At 31.0% G+C, this 27,784-nt stretch overlaps 1 protein-coding gene across 1 annotated transcript; it reads left to right on the top strand.

Moving 5' to 3' along the window:
• On the top strand, nucleotides 1–27,784 carry LOC108909710 (zinc finger protein 583). The gene is made up of 5 exons (XM_018714118.1): nucleotides 1–271; nucleotides 14,480–14,882; nucleotides 16,109–16,657; nucleotides 21,635–21,839; nucleotides 26,881–27,784. The coding sequence occupies exons 1-5, from the start codon at nucleotides 113–115 to the stop codon at nucleotides 27,650–27,652; spliced, it is 2,088 nt and encodes a 695-aa protein (XP_018569634.1). The 5' UTR covers nucleotides 1–112; the 3' UTR covers nucleotides 27,653–27,784.

The following is a 27,784-nucleotide window of genomic DNA, read 5'->3' on the forward strand; positions in this document are numbered from 1 at the left end:
TTAGTTAGCAAGCGGTTCCACAATCGACCAGTGGAAGAATCTCTTTTTCGCCATTTCCTTTGCGTGTTTGTGCATCTTTTGTTATGTTTACGTTTCTGATTTTAGTTATACGATGGAGGTTAAATTGGATACAAATATTTTCGACATAAATAAAATTTGCCGGACCTGCTTGACGGAAAAAGGAGAAATGCGATCTATATTCATGCAGGATGAATCTACAGGGCAAGCTATGATACTTGCAGAATTGTTAATGGGATTTTCTTCTGTACAGGTTTCTAGTATTTATAATTTTTCTTGCATGCCAAATACCCATTTTTCTGTTATTTAATTTTTAATATAGGTACCTACTAGCAGTGTGTAGTACCTACTATTTATTATTTTTTTTCTAAAAACAGTATTTTTCGTGAAGATTACGGTTTTTTCGAATAACAAATAAGACACAAATTTATAGTTATACAGGATGTCCGGAAATGAATTAGCCATATTTCAAGAATAGCTTCCCTGAGTGAAAATAAACCGATTAATCGAACTATATTAGTACAATCTTGGTTTCCTAAACAGATCATAGACTCAGAATTTATTTTGTATTTATTTATTTTTTTAAAGATAACTACAACTTGTTAAGATTTTATTTGTTTTATTTATTATATAGAATAGAAGGTTTTTGGGGTAGCTAAAAATGAACACAGACTAAGAATATCTGAAAAATAAATTTTTTTGTCAGTCCTTTTCTTGTTGGTAGAAATTTTACAAAAGGTGCTTCATGAAACCCCACTTTGTCTACTATAAAAAAGGTATAGTTACCTGTTGCGTTTTGTGAAAAGGTAAAAAAGGGAAAGGTGAAAGAGTAAAATGGATTTCAGTATTCTTTGGCTTTTGTCAATTACAGATAACTGGGTTTTTTGGGGACATTAGTTTAAGTAAACTTTATCATTTTGCTAAACTTGCTCCTTTTTAAAACTTGCTCCTTTTTAAAACATTTTTTTATATTTTCATCATTTTCATCACAGATATGAGTAAGCATTGAACATAATGAACTAAATAAGAACTTAAAATGTGATCAAATTAAATTATACCTATATTGTATTATGACATAACACCGCATTTATTAAATAAATTTTTTTATAGATTTTTATGCACGTGTGGAATGTCTCGAAATCCGAAACAAAAACATTAGCCGATATCAAATTGAAAATGCACCTGTGACGAAATTAAACTGAATCATTCCCCAATCTGCAGTTATTGTGGCAGAATAATATCGTTAGTGACATAGTAATTTAATTAATAAAAATAGACATTTTAATAGTAATATTTTTTGTTGATTTGGAATACTGCACAGTGTAAAACATTGTTTTGTCCTCATACACTATGTAAAACAATTCATATTAAGCCAATTGCTACACACAGTTTCTCATTAGTAGTGGAGAGATTTTTCCAATATAACAAGTTAATAAAAATATTTCCATTAGAGTCTAAACATTTTTTTGTCATATAGAATTGCAGTAGTAAGTCATGGCTCTATTAATTAATCAAAGCGGAAATACGAAGATATAACTTTAACATAAACAAAATAATATAAAGGCTGATTACAAAACGCATTTCCAGAATTTCATTGTAGAAAGTGACAAAAAATAAAATATGTACTTAATTTTGTCACTGATGTACTTTTAATATGCTCTACGAAATATTAAATAAATAAATATTAACAAATGAAAAAATACAAAGGGCACACTTTATTTGTTGCCACAAAATATATTTTACAAATTTGACTTCAGAGTCTGCCTGTTGGTGTATAACAAAAGTAAATTAGTTCTTATAAATAGTTCAAACCATTATAATATGTACAGTTTGTCATGAAATAGGACTTTGTATAGGGTTTACTGCATTACTTTAACTATAGAAGCTAACATGCAAGGCCACTGATTTTCATCAAGTCTTGAATAATCTTACACTATACAATATTTATATATACAGGGTGTCACGAAATTAATGCAACAAAATTAGGTCACAGATTCTTAAGAACCCTGTTGTACGAGAATCACTAAATTTGGTACACAGGGGTTTTATGACATGTGGAATCTGTTGGTGCTACGCTTTTTGATGGGGAACCCCCTTAAGACAATTTTTCATGGGCCCACTTGTCTTTGGAGTCAAAATAATTTGATCGCATATTTAAATTTCTTAAAAATTATTTGTCCATTAGAAAGCCATTAAAGAACCCTGCACAAAACGTATGGAAATTGAACACCAGTCAATTTTTATGAAACTTCTTATTTTGATAGTTCTCGTCATGCTGATCAAAAGTCTCAATGAGCACGAAGCCCTACAACCCCTTCCAACCCCCCAAAACCACCCCCAAAGGTCAGGGGGATCCACTTGACAGATTAAAGGTTAATTGGCTTACCGAAATATTTTACTACTGTAACCGAACCTATAGCCACCTACACCATAACTAGGCTTAAGACTATAATCCCCGAAACACTCGACCCTCCATCCCTATCTCTTCCCATCAACTACCAAAGCCTGTCATGTGACTTTTCCCTGCTTACTGGTTGGGAAAACATTTGATCGTAAATTCCATCCCACAGCCACCTAAACAATCACTACCCGATACTCTCCGACACTGACCCCGGACAATTGATCCACTCACCACCAAACCCAACCCTCCCCCGTTGGGAGAGGTAGACCAACCACATTCCGTTTCAAGTCCTGACATGTGACGTTTCCTGCTTGCAGGAAAAACCATTTGATTGTGAATTTCATCCCACAGCTATCGAAATGTTCACTACTCGATACTCTTCAACCTCCGAAAATTGAAACTCCCCCTCCCCTCCACTCCGTATCAAAACCTTCCATATGACTTTTTGCTCTTTGCGTTAAGAGCATTGGGTAGTAATTGTTAATGTAGCTGGTAAATGAAATTCATGATCAAACAGTTTCAGAACCCGTAAACAGAAATAATAATAATAATAATAATATTGCTTTATTTGCTAAACAGACCATGGTACATTAGTATAAGTCTTAAGCATTGTCAAATAAAATTTTTACTACTAGCTAAATTATACAAATAGTCATGAACAAATATACTTGTTATTTCCTAGTGAAGAATTAAAACCACTTTCAAAATACAATTTAACAGTCTATAAAATCTTATCAAAACTAACACAAACACATTAAAACCAATTTAATATGTTATATCTGATCACAAGCATTTTGGTTAGCTAATATTATTCCAATTGTATTCATAATATTCCTGCAAGGTGTATGGACATAATTCGATTAAGATTTTGTTTATCTTTGATTTGAATTTACTATGAGGAATTATTTTGAGATTTTCTGGTAATATATTATACATCTTCACTGCTTGTATTATAAAGTAATTATGTGTCAATTGTAGACGATGTTGAGGTATAATTAGATTTTCTTTGTTTCGAGTGTCATGTGAATGATAATTTATGTGTTTGAAATTTATGCTTGTTAGACTTTATATATAACAAGCACTCCCTAATATACAGTGCAGGGAAGGTTAATAATCCAAGTTCTTTAAAATATTGTCTGCACGATGTAAATGTCGATATTTTAGCAATTACTCTTATTGCCATTTTTTGTAGTTTAAATACACTTATCCAGTTTACCGAATTTCCCCATATCAATATGCAGTACAATACCTGACTCTGAAACAAACTCATATAAGCCATTCTCATGACATCCGTCTGGGCTGTTTCTGATATTCTTCTCAACAAGTAGATTATATTTGCAAGTTTGGTATTGATTTTTTTTATATGTACTTTAAATGAGAGATGAGGATCAAGATACACACCTAAGAATTTTATATAATCTACATTGTTAGTGCAGTCATTAAGTGAAAAATTTAAAGTTAGAGTTTTACTTTTATTTAATACTAGCTTGTTCGCTTGAAACCAATTTTCTGCTAGGTTTTTATTTTGTAGATTTGAAATACTTAAGGAATTGCATTCGTTACCTGAGATATATAGTGTAGTATCATCTGCATCTTGTATTACGTTTGCTTGGACGCATGAGAATAGATCATTAACATATATAATGAATAAGATTGGGCCTAGGATTGACCCTTGTGGTATTCCGGAATTAATTTCTAGTGATGTTGATTTTACACCATTATAATCTACGATTTGTTTTCTTCCCGAGAGGTATGATTTTATAAATTTTTGCGAAAGTCCTCTAATGCCATATATGTTATCTCTTAATAGTTTAAGTTCCTGAGTAAACCATTTTTTCCCCCAGTTTTTTTTATGTCTCGTTTTTGTCTTTATTGGCATATTCTTGTTGATGATATCTAACAATATATTTAAAAAGGTATCAAACATTTTATTTACATCCTCATATTCATTCAAAATATCGTACCAGTTAATCTTATTTAAATCTGAAACACATTGGGAAATTTTCTTCTCAGTTATTGGTCTAAATTTAATTATCTCAGTATTTTTCCCAACCTCATTGTTTTGTACTGAATACAAAACTTGAAAACCCTCGTGATCCGATAAATAACAATTCATCATAATTATATCCAATGCGCCCTTAAAGTTTGTTACACAGTTATCCAAGCAGCTTTTTTTTGTAAGAGTAATTCTTGTTGGACAATTTATGACAAGTTTTAATCCAAATGATTCAATAAGATCTAAAAACTCTTTAACATATTTACCATTATTAGTGTCTAATATATCGAGATTAAAATCCCCATATATAAAAAAGACTTTTTTTGATTTACTAACAGTACTCAATAGTTCATGGAATGTTTTGATGAAAATATTAGGGTTAGAGTTTTTAGATGGTGATCTGTACAAACATGCAATTATTAAATTTAAAGTTTTTATCTCACATGCAGATATTTCACAGTGAGGTTCCTGTGATAGCCGCACCAAATTTTTCAAATTTTTTGTTTCGAGTGTGGTCCTTGTGTAAATAGCAGCTCCGCCGTGTAGTTGTTGTGTTCTGACATAACTGCTTGATAATTTGTAGCCCTGGATGTTACAAAATTTTGAAGTAGTCTCGGAAAACCATGTCTCGCACAAACATAATATGTCCGGGTGATGATCCTGTATGAAAAGTTCAAATTCGTCTATTTTGTTTTGGATACTTCTAATGTTTTGATAATAGGTTTTAAATTGATATATATTTGTTGTAGCCTTGGTTTTTTTTTATCGTTGTGTTCTGATAATTTTGTAATCGATGTCGTCCTAGTTTTGCTGCTTATACAAAATCCTCACCTTGGCCTGTAGTCTGGTACCTATTGTATTTTTTAAAATCAAATCGGCGGAATCCCACATTTTTTGGCCATAGATTTGGACTGTACAGTTGATCAATTAGTGCATAATCTGCACCTATCATGAAACATTTGTTTTGTATTTCTTTGGTTGGTAACTCCTTTACAATTAATTTATTTGTTTCTATTGACAGTTTTTTGCTCAGATAGTTTTTTATTGTCTCGCAGTTTACTGATCTGGGTATTCTATTTATATACAACCAAGCCATTTTTTTACTCCGGAGAATCCATCCTCTTGATTATCATTGCTTCCAACTTTTTTTGGCTTGTTATTTTTTCTTCTACTTTCAGTCGTTTTCCAATCTGTAGTTTCATTTTCATTTGCTTCTGGTTTATCATTGTTTATATAAATCAAATCATTCATAAGGGATGCTTGTTTTTCTATAAGTACTTTTCCTTTACTTTCTAGTTTAGTTCTTTCCTGTTCGGAATTGGAAGATATTTTATTCTTCCGTACTGTCATATCATTTGTTGATCTCCTTTGGTCATCCTGTGCACTTGCACTATTAAGTTCTAAGTATTTCGGAGCACTTTCACTTTGTTTGTCTTGTTTCTTTTTCCACATTGATCTCTCTTCCAATAACACAATTTTATCTCGCATTAGCTCCATTTTTTCCTTCATTTCTTGAATTATTTGTCTAAGAAGTTTATTTTCACTCCTTAAGACTTGCGTGTTTAACACTTCTTGCTGATCACTTTTATTATTTGAGGTTATATTTTCATTACAACAGATTATTCTTGTTGAGTCTATAAGATCTAACTTTAGTCTTTCCGCACAGCTTTTATGGTAACATGCACCACATTTTATGCAGGTTATCGTTTTGCACTCAGTTTTTTTACAACATTTGTATGCAATTTTCTGGACAGTTTGCTCTAACACATGGTCTCTGTCGGCCATGATGATCACATATGATTAATACGGCAGGCTTTGGTTCGAGGAGAGAACGAAGAAGGGTTAGTCCACCTTCCCAACCTCGGGGTTAGAATTGGGGGTGATGAGTTCAATTGTTAATTGGTCAAAGGGTGTCGGTAGTGATCGGTTAGGGCACACTTTGGGATGGATATAATGATTATAGGGTTTCACATCCCACAAATAACAGAACAATTTTATGGCAGGTTTTGGTACTTTTTGTGGGATAAAGGGTATTAAACAATAAGATGGGTGTAGGATGGAATTCAAGATTGAACGGTGTCATAAGCCGTAAGCAGGGAAAAGTCATGTCAGGCTTCGATAAGAATTGAGGTTTGTCCGACCCCAACCGTGGGATTTGGGTTGGGGGTGGGTGGTTCAATTGTCAGGAGTCGGCGTCGGAGAGTAAAGAGTAGTGATTGTTTAGGTAGCTGTAAGATGGAATTCACGATTAAACAGTTGCACAACCAGTAAGCAGGGAAAAGTCACATGACAGGCTTTGTAGTTGGTGGGGAGGGAGATTGATGGGGGGTTAAGTTAAGCCTACTTATAGTTTGGGTGGCTATAGGTTCGACTGCAGTAGTAAAATATTTTGGTAGTTTTATTGCCCGATAATCTGTCAAGTGCATCCCCCTGATCTTTGGGGGTGGTTTTGGTGGATTGGTGGGGGTTGTAGGGCTCGGCGCATTGATAGTCTTAAGCCTAGTTATGGTATAGATGTCTGTAGGTTTGACTATGACAGTAGTGATATTACGGTAAGCCAATTGACCTGTAATCTGTCAAGTTCATTACCCTGATTATTGGGGGTGGTTTTGGAGGGGTTGGAAGGGGTTGTAGGGCTTCGTGCTCATTGAGACTTTTGATCAGCATGACAAGGACTATCAAAATACGAAGTTTCATAAAAATTGACCGGTGTTCAATTTTCATATGTTTTGTGCGGGGTTCTTTAGAAACTTTTTTGTTTCGTGATACTTTTTTCGTAAAACACAATGTTTTCGAGAAGAATGTTAAAATGTGATCGAATTTATGGCGATTCGCAATTTTCCTCAAAAACATTGCGTTTTACGAAAAAAATATCAAGACAAAAAAGTTTCTAAATTCAATGGCTTTCTGGCTAATTAATAATTTTTAAGAAATTCAAATTTGCGACGAAATTTTTTTGGTTCCAAAGACAAGGGGGCCACAAAAAAGTGTCTTAAGAGGGTTTCCGCCAAAAAGCATAGCACTATTAAATTCCACATGTCATAAAACCCCTGTGTACCAAATTTAGTGGCGCCTCAACCATTTTTTGTTTTTAATTTTTAATTGCACTTAATTACTATGTTAGAAGCGTGCATATTTTTAAAATAAGAACCTAAAAAATCTTACTGTCTGCTAATGTAATTTTCACAAATAAAATTTAACATACACGCTTTACTCATAACACAAAGTAGAAAAACAAAACAGGAATAAGTTGAAGTTAAAAAAATAATTTAGAAGAAAGAAAACTATCAATACATTTTAAATATGGGCACCTTCCACCTCCACACACTTCCTAAGACTACGAATGTTATTTGTTTGTACATGAAAAAGCATTTCTGGGATAATAATTTAATAGGTCTGTATGTTTTGAGGAACCTCTAAGTGGATATCTATATTCGGAGTTTTTGCAAAATAATTTGCAGCCACTATTAGATGATGTTCCGTTAGACACACCAAGAAACGATGCACGATGAAGCTCCTCCTCATTTCAACATTAATGTACGACATTATTTATTGTCTTTAATAATAAATGGTTTGAGAGAGGAGGTCCAATTTCATGGCCACCACGTTCTCCAGACTTTAACCCGATGGACTTCTTCTGTTGGGATAAGTTTAGTGTACGTAACCCCAGTACAGACAAGAGATGAATTGCTACAAATAATTTCCTAATTTCCATTGTGATAATATTACATACCCCAGAAATGTTTTTTCAAACAAATAACATTCGTAGACTTAGGAAGTGTGTGCAGGTGAAAAGTGCCCATATTGAAAATGTATTTTAATAGGTTTCTTTCTTAAGTTACTTGAACTTATTGGTTTGTTTTTCTATTTTGTGTTATGTGTAAAGTGTATTTCAAATTTTGTTAGTGAAAATTACATTAGCAGACAGTAAGACTCTCTAGGCTTTTATTTAAAAAATATGTATGGTTCTAACATAGTAATTATATCCAATTAAAAATTAAAAACAAAAAATGGTGGAGGCGCCGCTCGATGTACACTGTGACATAAAATCCCAAATACATATCCTAAACTGTTAATTTTACCGAGTTGAATCAAGAGGGGATTATCGTTGGCAAATTCTTCAGGGAACTTATTTTTGATACAGGCAGATTGTGATCGTCATCTATGCAAAAATTCTGGGTTGTTAACCATTGGGCACAGTCCGTCTCTGGCATTCTGGGCATAATGAAGTTTGAATTACAACATCAAAAATAAACTGTACGCATGTGTCATCGATCACCAAATTTGCAACATGCTGAAGTTAATAGTTTAGAGACTGTAAATAAAAATAACTTTTTAATTTTCACCTTTGAGGGCCCGTAACTTGTTAACGAAGGCCCGTATGAAAAAAATTTATATGAAGAATTGATATTATTGTGACCTCATCTATTTGTACTCGACTTTTTTGTATCAAATACCGGGACACCCTGAATATAGGAATAGGTACAGGGTGTTTCAGACGACCTGTCCACTCCTCCTGAAATCTAGGGTATTTAATAAAATGGAAAATTCAATACCTCCTAATAGTGAATTTCGGCTCCCACCGGAAGTGGCCTTTTCAGACTGGAGTCAGTTTTTTTTAAATGGAATGGCATTCTTATTGATCTCCATTCTACGCCGAAAACTAATAAACTTTTGTGAAAGAAAATTTTTTCTAAATCATTGTTTTCCACCCCAAAATGCCTTCCGAAATGTAAGTGTTTCCATGAGAAGTGACACAAAGTAATGAAGCGCAGTATTATTGTACTACCACCTAAATATGTACATTAACCAGGTTATCTCCACTGTACAAATTTGTTAAATTAATGGCTTTCTACTTTATATTATACTTATTTTATACTTGGTAGTTTAACTGCTCAACTTCGACTTCGGGAGTTGCACTTTCAGATAAAAGTCAAAAGCCATTAATTTAATAAATTTTTACAGTGGAGGCAACCTTGTTAATCTACATATTTAGGTTACCTGGTAGTACAGTACTGCGCTTCATTTCTTTGTGTCACTTCACTGTTAGGAGGTTTTGAATTTTTCATTTTATTAGATGCCCTACATTTAAGAAGAGGTGGACGGGTTGTCTGAAACACCCTGTATATGTATATACAGGGTGTTAGTAAATAAGTGTGACAAATTTCAGGGGGTGATTCTACATGAGAAAATAATGGCAGTTTGCTTATAAACGTATGTCCGCAAATGATTCGTTTTCCGAGATACGGGGTGTCAAAGTTTTTCTTAAAAACTGACGATTTAATTTATTGCTCTGAAACCGGTCGAGATGTGCAAATGAAATTTGGTGGGTTTTAAGAGGTAGTTATTGCGCATTTTTTTGACACAATTAAGAATTTTATGTTCATCATTTACGCGCGTACGGGTAATAATCTCAATTATTTTAAAGAAAAAAATGGTACGCCACTGAGATATTACAAATTAAAAATCGTTTTTGAATTCTTCGTTCAATTTGTGACAAAAATCTTCGTATGAGGCGCCGTTTTGATGCAAAAAAATAAAACATTGTAACGCGTATTTTTTATTTCTTTAATACATTACCTAGTAGGCTACTGTCAACATTTGTCTGTTAAATACGAATATTTTTAAGAAATGTCAAATTAGCGTTTCGTCATTATTAATTTATTAAGCTTTTAGTTTGCTATAACATTAGTGTTAATAAGTAATTAATTTTTCTTTTATCGAAAAGAATGGAAAATTTTACAAATGCGGAATTGTCAGACATGCATTTTGTCTATGGTCGAAGTAATGGAAATGGTCGGCAAGCTCGACGATTGTATGCTGAGTTGTATCCAGGACGTAGGGTACCTCATCACACAATATTTGCTCGTCTTCATCAANAAAACGGCGCCCCATACGAAGAAAAGGCAAGAGAGATTTTTTGTCACAAATTGAACGAGGAATTCAAAAATGATTTTTTAATTTGTAATATCTCAGTGGCGTACCATTTTTTTCTTTAAAAAAAATTGAGATTATTACCCGTACGCGCGCCAATGATGAACATAAAATTCTTAATTGTGTGTCAAAAAATACGCAATAACTACCTCTTAAAACCCACCAAATTTCATTTGCACATCTCGACCGGTTTCAGAACAATAAATTAAATCGTCATTTTTTAAGAAAAACTTTGACACCCCATATCTCGGAAAACAAATCATTTGCGGACATACATTTATAAGCAAACTGCCATTATTTTCTCATGTAGAATCACCCCCTGAAATTTGTCGCACTTATTTACTAACATCCTGTATACAGGGTGTTCTGAAAAACACCATAAATTCAGGGCCTGGTAAAATGTCAAAAAATATTACAAATTATTCCTATGAACTATTGCCGTATCTTTTTCCGTTTTCAAGATACAGGGCGTTGAAAATAATTTTTTAGAATCTAGTTTCAGTCCTATCTTCCACAAAATTCGACCAAATGAACTGAAATTTTGTTATGTCAGGTTTCAGGGGAAGCAAAATGCTCTGGAGTTATTAATTTTTGTCTATATCATACAGGGCGTTCAGTGCAGTACTCCGCAGGAACATTTTAGGTCCTAACTTTTTGAGGTTAATCTTTTTGCCCCTTTTGTCACTTACTGTTATGGCAAATTTTATTCTAAACAAAAAAGGTGCTCTTATAAGAAGTGATAAAATTTGCCCGTTTTCGAGAATAACCAGGCATAGTGCGCCAAAGTCAAGCAGCTAATATCGCAAATTGTTGTTTTTTATTTCAAGTAGGCTTTGGCACCTAGTTACTATCGAGGTTACTATTACTATTAGTTTCCTTAATAAAACTTATTCTTTTAATGGTAATGATAAAAAGTAATAGTTTATTTTTGGAAAAGTTTAACACATACTGAATACAATTGAAAAAAAAGAAAAACAACAAGAATAACTAATTATTACTAACAGAAAATTAAAATTTAAGAAAAATAAAATCAGAATAATTGTTCGAAATGTCCTCCATTTTCACGAATACAAAAACGAATTCTCTTTTGTAATGAAAACAATGTATTTTTCAAAGGTTCTAAATCGTCTTTTAGATGGTTGAAAACATCAACAATCTTTTGTCTCAGATGTTCTGCTGAATTTATTTCTGTTTCATATACTTTTTATTTGTCATAGCTCCAAACTACATAATCAAGGGGATTAAGGTCTGGTGACCTTGGAGTCCAATGAATTGGAGCATTTGCACCTCGACCAATCCATCGCTCAGGAAAATTTTCAATAAACCATTCTCTGCATATTCGAGTAAAATGTCATGCATGAAATAATAATTATTTCTTGCTAATAGTGGAATACCATCTTCAATAATTTCGAACAGACTATTTCTTAAAAATTCTAAATACTTGGTGCCATTTAAACTACCATCTTGAATGAATTAAATGAATATTGAAAATGGGACTCCTTTTTGGCCCTAAGATTTTTTTCAGTCCACAGATGGCCATTAAGAGATTCATTCCACTCCTGTTCGAATGAAAGTTACTTCATCCGTAAAAATAGATAGATTGTAGAAAATTCGGATTTTCATATTGTCTTGGTAATAACTCTTGTACTTTTGTATAATGATGTTGGTATAACTAATGCTCTTTTAAAATTTCTCAAGTACCACACATGGACACATTATTTACTCTTTGTGATAATTTTCTGATACACTACCGGCGCACTATGTCCGGTTTTTCTGATCGCAATTTCCAAAGAAACCACAATTTTTATAAAAATGTTAATATCGCATTTTTGATACGATACATGTATGTTGTTAATAAAATTTGATTTTCTCAAAAACTGTACAAGATATCCTTTTTTTTTTCTAAGCAAAGTGAGAGAGGAATCGAACTATGAAGAAAAAATGCCCTTAATTTTTGACATGACCTTTCCGGACACCCTGTATATACAGTAATGTATGGATAATCCAAACAGAAAGTTGACAGACTCCGTTCGGCTTACCAAATCTTTCGGATTACAGAAATCTTCCACCAAAAATATATTCATTGGCTATAAAAATCTTTATTCCAAAATAAAATATGTATGTAATACATTTCAAACATAATGAAAATAAAAACAAATTTCTAAGAAATAGGGACCCCCTACATATGTTGCATACATACTGAAATTTCAAAAGATACGATTAACATTTAACTAATAGCAAAAAGAATTAAGATTTCCTTCTAGATTCTTAATTGTTTTTTTTTAACAAAATTGTCAAGAGTTCTTTGAACACATTTTTTGATGTTTAGATTGACAGCCTTCTGTCGAAATATTCTTAGAATAAGCAGATCATGCAGTGGCCCTTAGACAGACGTGCGCGCACGTGCAGAGATAAATATGTTATTGCTAATTCGAATTTCGAAAGTAACACAAAAAAAATTCGTATTTTATTTGGTGTTGCGTTTTCACAAAAACGATAAAACACGTCAATTAGTAAATAGGAATTGTAATTTTGTCACATTGCTTAAAACTTTTTTGCGCCATGTTTCATAAACCTATGATGTCATTGACATTTTTTTAAATAGCACTACCTAATTTTTTAAGCATAAATGGATAGCCTTTTTGAAGGGAAATGTGTCGATATAGGGTTTGGCCTACTTTACTTTGACAGGTGCGAAAAAAAGCCAGCGATTGGAATGGACATGGTTTAAAATAACAAAAGTAGGTATCATAAACTGATGCGAGAACAGTGCCACAGCAAAAAATGGGAATTTGTAGATGTTTTGTGTTTTGGTTGATTGTAGGTACCTACATATATGTATTGATATGTTGGCGTTTTCGGCGATAGGACAAACGGCAGTGTGTGGATTTTCAGTGACAGCTAAACATAATATTTTACCTATCATTTTGGGCAGTGTGTGGATTTTCAGTGACAGCTAAACATAACATTTTACCTATCATTTTCTGTAACTGTCGTTGGCCTTCCAGATCTAGAGATATCTCTAACATGTCCAGCGTCTTCAAATTTGCGTACTAATCTGCATACTGTGGATGGAGGTTCTGGATACTTGGCATTGAATAATTGACATACTTCATCATAACTATGGATTCTATCTCCGTATCCAACCATACTTAGGATTTCAATTCTTAGTTTCTCACTTAAACACACCATCGTACGTAAAGGTATTTGTAACTGTCACAATGATATGAGGCACTATTGCATTCGCTAACTGTCGTCTTCAAAACAATGTCTAGCCACTGTGATCGGGTGAACCTACCCAATCTACATAAAAACATGTACCTACAATCAACCAAAACACATTTTTTGCTGTCACTGTTCCCGCATCAGTTTGTGATACCTACTTTTGTTGTTAGTTGTTATTTCAAACCATGTCCATTCCAATCGGTGGCTTATTTTCGCACCTGTCAAAGTAAAGAAGGTCAAAACCTTATATCGACGCATTTCCCTGCAAAAGGGCTATCCATTTATGCTTAAAAAATTAGGTAGTGCTATTTAAAAAAAATATCGATGACGTCATGGGTTTATGAAACATAGCGCAAAAAAGGTTTAAGCAACGTGGAAAAATGACAATTCCTATTTACTAAATGACGTGTTTTAGCGTTTTTGTGAAAACGCAACACAAAATAAAATACGATTTTTTTGCGTTACTTCTGGGACCCACTGTTTTTTAAAAATGTTTGAAAAATATAGTTTTTCTGGAAACACGGAACCACTCGTGAAACATTTTTTTTTTATAAGAAGTAATTTCCATTTTGTTTCATTCCGTAATATTAATTAGAACCCCAGATATTTAGAAAAAACTGTTTTGGGGGACGAGCTTTGAGCGTGGATTTCAGCTCCTAAATATGTTTTCCATCGATAAAAAAAATACGTGTCTTAATGTTTTATGTTTTAGAACATATATAAAAATCTGGAAATCGGAGTGTTCCTTGTTAGACCCTTGCTTTATAAGACAATTCTGAATTATTTATTGAGTTCTATTTGTGGTTAATGTTTGAATCACTCCAACTGAAACACCTTGTATATATTAAACTTTGGCCAAATATTTTAGTTACATCCTGTATAATAATGGTTATTATATTTTCTAGATTGAAAATGGCGACGGTTTGCCTGGTCTCATATGCTTGCAATGTGTTCATCAGATAAGCAGATGTTACTCATTCAAACAGTTATGTGAACAGTCTGACATCAATCTTAGACAATATTTGGGTAAACCATCTATTCTTAAACAATGTAAGGAAGAAGACACTCATCAAACTAACGACTTTCCCACTGGATTGTTTCTGGATAATTTTGGACTAGATACGTCATCTTGTGACAGTGATGATGATGATGATTTCAAAGATCATTTCTCCTTATTTCAGACTTCTGTTACAGATAATCCAAATGATGAAAAAATTATAGCACAGAAACAATTATTAAAGGCAGCAAAATCTCAAAAGAGCAAAATGTCCAGAAAAAAAATGTTAGCAAAAGGAGGAAAAGCTGCAGGTACTACATATAATTAGATAAGAGCAGTTATTTGGACTTATATTATTAATTAGTCAAAAATAAAATGAAAATGCATTTGTTTGGTGCAGAAGATAGGTACCTATTTAAAAATTTAGTAAGAAAATTTTTTTGCATATACGCATACGATCTCAAGATTTATAATAGACATATCTGCTTAAAATATTTGCCAAGTATTATCTTAGTAACCTACATTTTTATAATTTAATAATTCTGAATTTTTTTTTAGTAATTTTTAGTAACATGCTCAAAACTTTTCTGTTATTAAAATTAGCAGCATATAATTCATATATACAGGGTGCCCCGTTCATGTTTCAAAAAACCTTGTATGTAAGTTCCTCATGGGAAAATAATGGGGATAGTTCATGTAATGTTTATTTTTTAGACACCCTGTTTTCGTGATACAGTATGTTAAAGTTGTTACTTTCCAAACGGTTATTCTTAATTATCTTTAAATTTAAAATAAAATGTCAAAATTTACACATGTTCTGAGGGATCTAAATAGCCTGGCTTGATTAGTTTCTAAATAAGTTATACACGATAGTTGTTAAACTGTATTCTTGGAATATTTTCGTTTCATTCTAAAAAAAAATGGCACACAGCAACTTACCGATATGAAAAAGATAATATTATTGGATCTTTTTTTTCTGGAGAGGGCCGTGTACACCCCTGCCCCTCCGTCTATGCCCATGCTGATGCACTTTTTAATTCTACATCAAGAAAATGTTTGTCAGAAGTCACTAAACCTCTTCCGAAAGAAATTACTAAAATTGGAAGTGAACCCACCAGGATTAATTTTACTTTTTGTTCAAGTAGACGAGTTTTTTATAAAAATATATATAAAATACCATCACCTAATAAAAGAGTTGCAAAAATTAGGTACGTAACCTGTTACAAATTTTTATTCAATTAGTGGTATCTGCACTGATTTTTACAAATACCTTCATATATATTTTTTTCGTAAAAAAATAGTATCCTTTTAATTGACTGAATTTTCAAGTTGGTTAAAAGTGTTCAATTGTAATTTTTTGAGTATTTCATTGTATTTACTTCATGTGTATACTTTTTGTTCCTTACAGAGTATTTGGTTTTTGCAATAGGCATGTTTTATAAAGAGATAAAGAAAATAAAGTTCTTAAAAGTATTTTTTTTTTATTTAATAGATTAATACTGATTGCAATAAATTTAACTGCCATATATTTTTTAAGTATTAGCTGCAAAGAAAATGAAGCGGAACACAAACCAATGCAATGTTTGCAAAAAGCAATTCATAAACATGAAGTCATTCAGAAAACATCTTAGAACTCACATTGAAGATCGTCCTTATAAATGCAAATTATGCCCCAGGGGATTTACTGAAGAGAACTATTTGAATAATCATATGCGAACTCATGTTCCTGAGGATCAAAAACCACATGAATGTAAAATTTGTAAGAAGAGATTTATACATACTACATTATTAGACAAACACATGTTGAAACATAGCGGAGAAAAGCCTTTTGTTTGTAAAATTTGTAATAAAGGATGCTATGCTGAAAACAGTCTTCTTAAGCATATGAAAATCCACGAGAAAAAGGAGGGTGATCCGGCTTTGTTAAAACATATTTGTGATTACTGCAAAACTGAATTTCCGGATGCTCAGAGTTTATCAATTCATATCAAGCAGCATACAGGCGATAGACCATTTTTGTGTAACATCTGTGGCAAATGTTTTCCTCAGAGATTTAATCTTGAATTACATCTACGTACACATACAGGTAAATATATTTTAATTCATAAATTTCAATATATTTTTAGGAAAAAGAAAAGCTTTATTTTTAGTTTTATTAAATAGAGAGTATTATTATACACACTGCCTGATTTAGTGCCTGCCTGGCACAGTGGTGGGGGCCTGTAGGCTAAAAATTGGTGGGGGCCTATTCTAGAAAAAAAATATATCCTTTTTGGTAGACCTCCACCCCAAAAAAATATTCTTATTGTATACGCTTTCTCCCTCTAGTGGCAGCTCTTAGAATCGTATCTTAATGGATAGAATTCAAATTCTAAAATAAAAAATTATATTTTTCAGAATAATTTTTCTTTCTTGTTTATCTCCCCATGGTTTTCATAAAAAAAAGTTTTTGTTAACATGGTGGGGGCCTGTAGGCTGCAGCCTATAGGTAAATCGGGCACTGTAAAACACAAATAAAATAAATTTTCTTAGAGTGGGAATCTAAATGTAACTGTGTTTGCTTTTGTATCTTTTGTGTAAAATTTGCATACACAGATTTGTTGCTTTAAACATTGATTACTTAATAAAAACAATCCTTTCTAAATCAAGCCATTTTCATTAAAAAATTAAAAAACGTTTTAAGTGTTAGTGAAACAACATTTATAAATTTTAGGGGGGGGGGAGGTGTAATAGGGTAATAACAATTCTTCAGAAGAAAATGTTTGAATTTCATCCTCATTTGCAACAACTAAATTATATATGATCCACGAAATTTTTAAACACAATTTTATTATACAATCTTTATGACAAGTTATATACCAATTGCTGGACTTTACCGACTTGATGTACACTGTACACAGCTGCCCAAATAATCGAAATATGAATAACATTTAATTTTACATCTTACAAAATAAAAATCTGTAAATTAAGATGTAGTCAATCAGATGAAGCTTGTTGCGCAAATAGGGCACTCCTGCTTTTGTATAATTGGTGCCAAAAAATAGTTATTATCAGATAGAAATCTATCCTAATAACTAAACTGTTACCACATACTGCCTGCATTAGTAATTGTCTCAGATCATTTTCAATAGATGAATATCGTCGTTGCGCCTTCAAAATGCGACGTGCATATTTTTAGCATTCTGCACATTCGATATACAACATCAAACACATAATCTGGTTTAAAACAACCATCTTATTTTCTACAGAAATGTGACTGTTCGCGGTAAAATTAAAGATAATTACTGTAATTCCCAAATGATTATTAGGTCATTGGCATAGAAGTTGGGGTAGAAATATTCCGCTCTACTACCCATTCCTACGCCACTGACCTACAAAAATTTGTTAATTTTACAATAAATTATGCACATGTGCAAATGTTAACACCACACCAAATTTGAATCAATTTGTTATAAGCATACCAAAGATTTCGTAAATAATATGATATTAGCAACCAACCAATACGACCCTGTACAGTGAAAACGGTGGGACTTAGATCCTTGCTTTGTAAGGCAATTCTGAATTATTTATAGAGTTCTATTTGTGGTTAAAGTTTGTTTCACTCGAACTGAAACACCCTGTATATAAAACAATAAAAAAATATAAGGGGGTATGATATGGAAATGACCCTGTAGATGCATTATAAAGTGATGTTTTAGTAATCACGATATTTTTAAAATCGATTGCTGCTGTTATAATTGATCTGGATTATCCATTAGGTACTTATTTTTATGCATTTTTGAATTAAAACTAATAAAAAAATTGTAATTATTTTGAAAAGAAAGTGTAGGTGCTTAATATAATAAATTTAATTTCATAAAATATTTTAGGCATGGCAGGATTATCTTGCTACCAGTTAAGTATACAAAACTAAATGAATGCAACAATTATTTCTAATGAAATATACTATTTGTATCTAGACTACAAGCCCATCGGAAATAGCAATACCGGAAGATAGGAAAATTTTTTATTTTCCGAAAATTTTGGCCCGGGTTTTGGTGATTTATTACAGTACGGCATTTATACTGCAAGTTTCAGATCGACACATAGATAAATTTTTTAAGCGACGCTATACGTACTTGCTGATACAGGGGTTAGGAATACAGGGTGCAACCCTCTATTTGTAAGTAGCGTATGGGGGGTGATTTGAACCAATATCAAATTCACTAATTTTAATTCTATTTTATAAAATAATTACATTTTTGGCTATGCTGTACATTTTTCATGAAACGTTCTTACTATAGGAAAATTAATTTTCCTCTGAAAAGTAGGATATCACGGTGAAAAATTTTTGTATGGCATTAATATATTTTGTTAATACTGACAACAATAATCAACAAAAACAAAATGCTGTACAAAATAAATGGTTCTAAATGGCTTGAAATATATTTTTGCAAATACGTATTACGTACTTGCAAGAACTGATATTATTTTTACTACTATTTTCTCCTTAATACAAATTATTTACTACTGTATGACCTTTCTATAATAAGACATAATATCATATAGAAATATTTTTCAGTAATGCCACACATATTTGTCGATATAGGAGTGAGAAACCCCGGATGCAAACCCCTATTCTGACCCTTATGGTTTCCCATCATTAAAAAATGTTCGGCATTGTTGCTAAAACATTATTTAAGATGTAAAATAATTTTTAAGTAATATACCGTTAAAAAACCATAGGTCGATATTTATCAATTTTATTATATATTAATATATATATTATATATTAATATATAATAAATATATATATATTTTTTCACAAGTACATGGGTAAAATTTTTTCAAAATCCAAAAAATTATTAAAAAATCAATAAAAAAGTTTGCATTCTAATATTTTTTTAAAAATTTGGAATTATTTTTATTTTAAAATTAAAATCGAAACATCTTTCTCTGTCCTTTTTTCTTTTCGGCGTGTAAATTTTTATGTGGTTTTATTCATGTTTATAACCAACAATCTTAAAGTTGTTTTTATAACAAAGGCACTTTTAAATTATTTTTACTAATTTTAAACATATATTGTATGCTTCATCACAATTTTTGCATAAATAAATTGTTCAACAACAGAAGTTGCAAATATGCAAATGTGAGGGTACTGTTACTTCAAAACATATGTTATATCACTGTTTTAAATGTAAGTATTTATATAGGAATTCTCATGAATATTGAGTTAAAATTAATTGTTTATTATTATATTTATTTAAAAATAATACTTTCTTGCACGTTATTAAATATCTAAATTTCTCAAAATATTTTCTCGATTCTCTATATACAATTTTTTTTAATCTTAAAGACAGTGCCATCATAATTTCTAGGGTATAAATTAAATTTCTCTTGAAATTAGGATAAAACTCATTTTTAACTTATACAGTTTCGGAGAATTGTTCCGACGAATATGTACGGCATTGCAATTTTCATTCTTTATGTTATATTTCTGATGAAAATTTGTAAATGCCGTATAGTTATTAATGACCTAAAAATGTAGTAAAAATTTAATGAAAAATATTATCAGCTATGCAAAATCCACCAGTTAAAAATATACGAAATTTATTTATTTGTTTTTTAATTCGTACCGGCCATGATTTAGTACGATAGTTTTTGGTTATATTTTATCAAAAAGTGGTTGCTGTACAGGAATTAATGATTGTATCAAAAAAAATAAAACTCAATTCCAAAATACAAGTAATTGTTTATAAACTTTTGCATTAATCATAATTTTCAGATGGCATAGTTGCTAAGAATTATTTGGAGAGTTAAATAATCGTACATTTTTCAATTACTTGAAACAATGGGGGCTAAAATAGAGGGTTGCACCCTGCATTTCTAACCCCTGTATCAGCAGATGCGTACGGCGTCACTAAAAAAGTTATCTATGTATCAATCCGAAACTTGCAGTATAAATGCCGTACTGTAGTAAATCACCAAAAACCGGGCCAAAATTTTCAGAACATCAAAAATTTTCCTGGCTTCCAGTATTGCTATTTTTGTACGGCATTAGGTGTTCATTTTTTTTTGTATAACCTATATACTTTAGAGATGTCGTACAAAAAATGTTTTGCCGAAAACTACCCCCCCTTGGTGGACACGTTTAGCTTTTTTAACTCATCTGTACTAACAAGAATTGACGGCATAGTTTCTAAAGTTATTGTTATATGTGGTAGTATTGATTTATAAATAATTCCTGCTGGGTCAAATGACCCCTTGAAAATTTCCGATGGGCTTGTAGTCTATCAGTCTATCTTGTTATTGCCGATTCACTCGTCAGTTTTTTAGAAATGAAAAATTACTATCAATTTGTGATTAAAAGTGCTGCTTTATTAAATTCTAATTTTGAGGAGTATCATTTTTAATTCCCAAGGAATTTAGTTAACTTTTAATAAATCTAATATGATATAATATCTAAAGTTGATATTTGTTAGATATTAATAAAATATATTTTAAGTTATGGGTACGAGTGTCTTTCAAACCTTCATAATTACTAGGATTAGAATTCATTCACTAAGATTTATGGCTAGATACTTTTCTACTCTCTAGTTTAATTTGTATTTTACTGCTTTTGCTATTAATAAAATAGTTCAGTGGAAAAATCTTATTTTTTTAATATGCTGTTTACTTAGAATTTATGGCACCCTATCTGAAAAACTTTTTTCATTGGTGGTACATATTTTAAATAACCTTTAGAGATAAAGAAAACGAAGTCCATAAAAGTATTTTTTTATTTAGTAGATTAATACTGAATGCAATAAATATAACTGCCATACATTTTTTAAGTATTAGCTGCAAAGAAATGCAGGGCGTCTCTCAAACCTTCATAATTACTAGGATTAGAATTCATTTACTAAGATTTATGGCTAGATTATTTTCTACTTACTGGGTTAATTTGCAGTTTACTGCTTTTTCCATTACTAAAAAACAGTAAAGCAGTAAAATAATATTTTATATCAATTTGCTATTAGTTTTACTGAGATAAGAAAGAGAGATACAAGTGGATAGAAAATATTAATTTCATTTTATATTTCAGGTGAAAGACCTTTTCAGTGTGAGGTGTGTAAAAATGGTTATGTATCGAAAGCTAGTTTGAAAATTCATATGCGAACCCATAATAATGAGAGACCATTTGTATGTGACTTTTGTGGAAAAGCTTTTAGACAATCTGGTGATTTAACTAGTCATAAAAGGCTTCATGGAACTGAAAAACCTATCGAATGCTCAGTATGTCAAAAAAGGTATATTAAATTATCTACGTAATAGTCTAGTATATTATAAAGCAGAAAATGTTATTATATTTTTTGTGAAATTGCAGATATTCAGTTTTCACATAGATGAAAGTAAATTTAAAAATAATTTCCTTAATGTAATATTCAGGGCGTTTTGGAATTCCATTCACATGCTTGAAGGTGTAATTCTACATAAGATAAAAGTTTGAACATAGTTTCTAAAATATGTCTTAAAGAAATTATGGCAATTGAAATATTACTGCTGAGAATGAGTTTTTTTTTACCACTAGTTTAGAATTCGATAAGAATTTTGGTATATGAATTGATAAAAGCAATTTTTTGAAGTAGGTTTTTCATTTTACTTTTAATTATGGGAAAGAGTACTGGCAGGTAACAGTGGGGATAATAATAATAATAATAATAATAATAATCATTTGAAGGTGTTTCGTCTAGTCAATTTTTACAAAAATAGACACCTTTTTATGTAATAAATACCAAATCAGAAATTTAATCGGGAATTTCAGAAAAGTTTAGAAAATTTGCCTATTAAAAAAATAGTAAACAATCCTGACTGTCTCTAGCAGCACTTCTATAATTAAAAATGAAAATAATTACCAACATGAAAAAAGTCACATTTATTGATCGATACCTAAAGCTGTTTCAGAAATATAAAATGAAAAATTTATTCTCAGCAGTCAACGCAGTGTGCAGTGTGCGAGGCATACAGATGCCAGGTTAGTAAAGGCACCATCAATTGCAGGTGAAGTGGAATTATATTTTTAATGTGATTTTTTATCGGGGAAGGTATATGGAGGTACTAACTGAAGTTCTGCACTCCCCAGGAACTACTAGTGTGCCCCTGTTTAGATGTGTAAAATCGTCCCTTGTAAGTATGGGAATGGAATTTCCGGACGCTCGCTAAGTAATTGTATATTTTAGTGGTGTATCTACTTTTTTTACTTTTACTGAAATTTTTTAAATAATTTCCTTTGCAGTGTAGTAAAATAAATAAAAGTAGGTACTAAAAGATGACACAAATCAATAATTATAACAATATCATAAATATGTGTCCATTTGACCTGCAAATATTTTAGAAAACATGACCTTTAAAGAGTTTTGTTTTGAGATATGAGTTAAAAATGATTTTTTAAAATCAAATTTTAGCCATGTCCTATTATCTCTAGCATGAAAATTTGGGGCAAGTAAACTAAATACTTTATTACTTTTTGACTATCTGCTACAGGTTGCTAATTTTGACCTTCTTCAGTTACATTTTGTGACATAACTTTTTGAGGTTACAGTGTATGTCGTATGCTCAGAGTAATAAGTAAAGGGGAGGCCGCATTCCCTATTTCAGTACACAATGTAAACATGTAACCTCAACATATTGTATGTTGATAAACAAATGATACATAAGTAAACACAATGGTCCCTGGTACAGTGGTGTACCGAGTTTAGGTTTAAAATCTATCATAATACAAGGAAACCATAAAAATTATACTTTTTAATAGAATAAAATCAGAAGTGCTCGATTACTTAAGCTTTCATGTGTAATAAATAGACAATAAATAGGAAAAAGTTAATGGTTTCTTCAAAATCTAATTAATATTTTAAAAACATTTCCAGAACAAAAGAAGGACTAAAGAAAACTCCTCGATTGAAACTATCATTATACTATAGCTATAGCAATGTCATTACCTGCTATTAGTTCTATTATTTCATAGTAGTTCTCGATTACTGGAAGAAGTACATTTATTAAAATAAATAATTTAAATAAAACTACAAGAAAAGGAGCAAAAATATATTTCATTAAAATCTGCTGGAATATAAACAATGCAAACAAAACAAAACATATTTGTACTAAAAGTAACGGAAAAATGAATTTACATTGAACAACATTTAATCGTATGGGAAAATAAGCACGTTTTAAATGTACGCAACAAAAATAAACTGAATTTTGAGCTCATAGCATTGACAGCTCGTCTCTTATGGAACAGGGACAACATGTGATTGAAGATGTTTTATAGCAACATCTATAAAATTTCCTTCACTGGCAATTTCTCGAAGGGGGAACCTTTGAGACGGCACAACCATTTCATCAACACTGTGCTAAAACGTATTACCTTCTAAATGTTGTATTAATAGGGACAGCTCCATGTGTGAGACATCGTTTTCCAGTTACTGTTACCTTAATATCTGTAGCACGGAAATGCTTCGACAGACATAATTATCCTTTGAAAAATCATATTCAGATATGGCGAAATTTTCTAGCCACACTGCTCGTATCGCAGATTCTTATGGTATTCTACAAATAAACACAGAGCTAGTGTCAGTATCAAAATACAAACATAATAAATTAACAAATAAAATACTTAGGACACCTTACACCCTTGTAAGAACGCCCATGGAAACAATGTCAAACTTACTTGTGAAAAGAAGTAGCACATATTTGGCTCTTTTCCTGTAATTGTCGGCATATTATACACCGCTTTGACATTTTTATTGAAATTAAATAGATAAACTCAGTTTAAAAAGACACAAAACATTGAACTCGGCTAATATCTATTTCACAACAATAGACTGTAATAATGGCGTCCCCTTTAGAACCGTTTAATACCAGGCAATGATGCCACTTACGGCGTTTGTATTGCTAGGAATTTCAATAATGTATTTTTTTTCAGATATTCAAAATCTATAATTATAAAGCAAGAAAATAGTGTCGTAGTCTTATGCATATTACAATGTAACTAATTTGTAAGTCGAGGTCAAGAATGAGGTAGATCCTTGTACGATAATCAATTAAAATGACCGCTGTACCTAACTATAAAGATAAAAATGTAACATTGGCATCAACGTCAAGGACGTCACAAGTACCAATGTTTGTAAATACACATATGTCAACACTTCACTATCGAATGTAAATAAAGGCGTCCCCTTTATTTATTAGTCTGAGGTCGTATGTAGTAAAATTTGAAGGATTTTTTTGCGACATACATTTTCGTTAGATTATGGCTGTTTATCCTTCCACTATTAATCAAAATATTCACAAAAATTTCAGTTTTTTCACCATTACATAAAATGGATAAGTAGATCAAAGGCGCAAAAAGAATTTCATTTATTTCATATATGCTCGCAAACAATTATTCGATATTTTTAATTAAAATTTACCTCATAGGTGACTTGGAAATAGAAAAATTACCATCTATCATAATATTATCATATTGTTGTTCAAGTATGTAGGCTAAAAGTCAAAACAATGGCAACATACATCAGAAAACAGGCCAATAACTTTTGAAGAAAACATAATTGTACAAAGGTATCTTGGTCTAAAATATATATCGGGCAGCCAGTTGCCTTATTTTTAAAAAAAATGATATTTTACATTTTAGGTAGGTATATGACATACACTGTGAAAACTCTAAAAATTTTTAGTATCAAATGTAATTGGGAAAGGCTAGTGACCTTTAGTATTTGGTAAAAAACTAACAAAACTGCATATGTAGCACCTTCATATCTGTATCAAATCCACATTGTTTTTTTTTATGAAAAGATTAGCTAAAAATTGATTTAAAAAAATAATCTTTGACATCCTCTACATCTCAAACACAAAAGTAATAGGCTCATGGTCCATGATTTTTTTTTTATTTTTTAATCTGTAGTACCTCTTTCTAAAACATCCCATATGAATTTTGATGAATATGTTATTAAACAAAAAAAAATTATATAAAAAGAAAAACGAGATATAGGATAATTAAAAAAAAATCAGGCTTGTACATATAATTTATCAATTTGTCCTCTATTATTATTATTAATAATTAATTTATTACAACTATATATTTGTTGTTACTAAGAATTGATTTCTCTTTTTATATAATTTTTGGTACTGTTCTTTTCTTTCTCCTGTTAAAATTATATTATTGAAAAGAAAAAAATTGTTAATATTTAAGTTTAAATAAATAAATAAATAGGTATATAGGGTATTGCGATATTCCACCAAAACAGTTATAGAAGCGATTCTATTGAAAAAAACATAATTTTATTATGAGCTCGCATTTTTTTTTATTTTAATTTAAAGGTATTTTTTTTTAAATCGTATCAAATGGAATCAAATAATCTTCTTCGATATCAGAAATCTGGTATAGGAGAATAGAATTGTTTGACTTCTTTTGATAAGATTTTTTTTTAATAAAATTTTTTAATTTGAATTGGTATAACATAAATATTCTCTAACTAAAAATGAAAAAAATATATTAATATACAATCTTAATGCGTTTTACAATATTAACAGACTTGAAACTCTATTATTATAACCTTATTTAAAACTGGTGAACAGACTGCATAAACAATGTGACCATGCTTTGTCACATTTTGATTAATATAATCCACACAAATTGTGTTTTCAAAGATAATTTAGGTAGTCCAATCATATATTTCATTGTCCTTCAAAAAAAAGTTTTTAGTGTCTTGAATGTAAGTGGATTATCTTATAAAATGCTTAAAATAAGTACAATAATTAAAAAAAGTAAAATAAAATTTTACCATATTTTTCGTATTTCACGTTTCAAAACATAAATGTTTGTGGACTTTCGTTCATATAAACTTTTTTATTGTACCTAGATATAGAGTTATGTAGTTTGTTAAGGTGTGTTCAGTGAACAAATGTATCTTTATCTTTAAGCGTTTGCTTTATATTAAAAAAGTATGTAAAAATAGCGAACCTTTCACCCTATGCTTTTTTATTTTTATAAGTGTTTGTTAAAATTTAATTTATCTTTTATTTGTTTAAAATAGCCAGAAATGTGCATGCTCATGATTATGATATTTATATTGTTCACTGACTATTTTTAAATGCTCCAATTCCCTAAATAATTTTTAACTTTCTGCATAAATAATATTTTCAAGGCTGTGTATGTATGATAACTTTATCTTGTTAAATTAAAAAATAAAACAAAAACTTAAATGATAAAGATAAATTTGCTAACTAAATGGAACTTTACATTAAGTTTTACATTAAGAAAAGAAGAATGAGCAATTTAAATTTAATTTTTAGATTTACAACAGTAATGAAACTTAAATACCACATGCGAAATCACACAGGTGAACGTCCATATGTATGTACAGTTTGTGGAAGAGGTTTTACAGTTAATACAATTTTGCTCAGACATATGCGAGTGCATTCAGGAGAAAGGCCTTATGTTTGTGTAACGTGTGGAAAAGCATTTTCACAGTCTAGCACATTGAATACACATATGAAAGTTCATGCACCATCTCTAAAATATAATTCTCAAGAGCAGCAACGTATGCCTAAATTTCACAATGATAATGATCAAAAGTATCCATCTCAGCAGCCACAACAGACAGCAGACCATTCGAATCGTCTTATGCAGAATGATAATCGAATGCTTCAGACCGAACCTATTCAAAGAATGATCCAGTCTGACAATTCTCGAATGCTATCTAGTGATGGGTCCCGAATATTAACAGATTCGTCACAGCATTTACTTTCCGATAATAGAGGTATTATTGATAATACGAGGTTACTAGCAAACGATGGAACTAGATTATTAGTAAATGTTAGCGAGCCACCCCGTTTGTTAGTAAATGATAATACAAGGTTACTTACAAACGATAATCGTATTTTAACACAGGACAATAGGTTAATTACCAATGTAAATATGAATGAAAACAACAGACTATTAACGGATAATTCCAGGATGTTAACAAATGAAAATGCGCGACATTTAGCAGTTATCGAAAGTTCTAGGTTGTTAGCGGATAAATATTTAGCAAATTATGATCCCTACCATCGAGGCCATTTGTAAACTTTTCAAATGCATAAATTTCATTAAATAGACAAAACAATTTAAAAATGTTTGTTTTTACAATAATATCACTTTTTTACTGATAATTAAAAGTGTATGTAATAAGTACTAATAAATTCATATACATAATAA

The sequence above is a fragment of the Anoplophora glabripennis genome, unplaced genomic scaffold, assembly GCF_000390285.2.
Source record: "Anoplophora glabripennis isolate ALB-LARVAE unplaced genomic scaffold, Agla_2.0 scaffold465, whole genome shotgun sequence".
Taxonomy (NCBI): Eukaryota; Metazoa; Arthropoda; class Insecta; order Coleoptera; family Cerambycidae; genus Anoplophora; species Anoplophora glabripennis.

Coding starts and splice junctions, on each gene's coding strand:
- LOC108909710 (XM_018714118.1), top strand. CDS start 113: ATGGAGGTTAAATTGGATACAAATATTTTCGACATAAATAAAATTTGC. Junction 14,883..16,108: donor AAAAGGAGGAAAAGCTGCAG/GTACTACATATA, acceptor ATATTTTTTAAG/TATTAGCTGCAAAGAAAATG. Junction 21,840..26,880: donor TGCTCAGTATGTCAAAAAAG/GTATATTAAATT, acceptor TTTAATTTTTAG/ATTTACAACAGTAATGAAAC.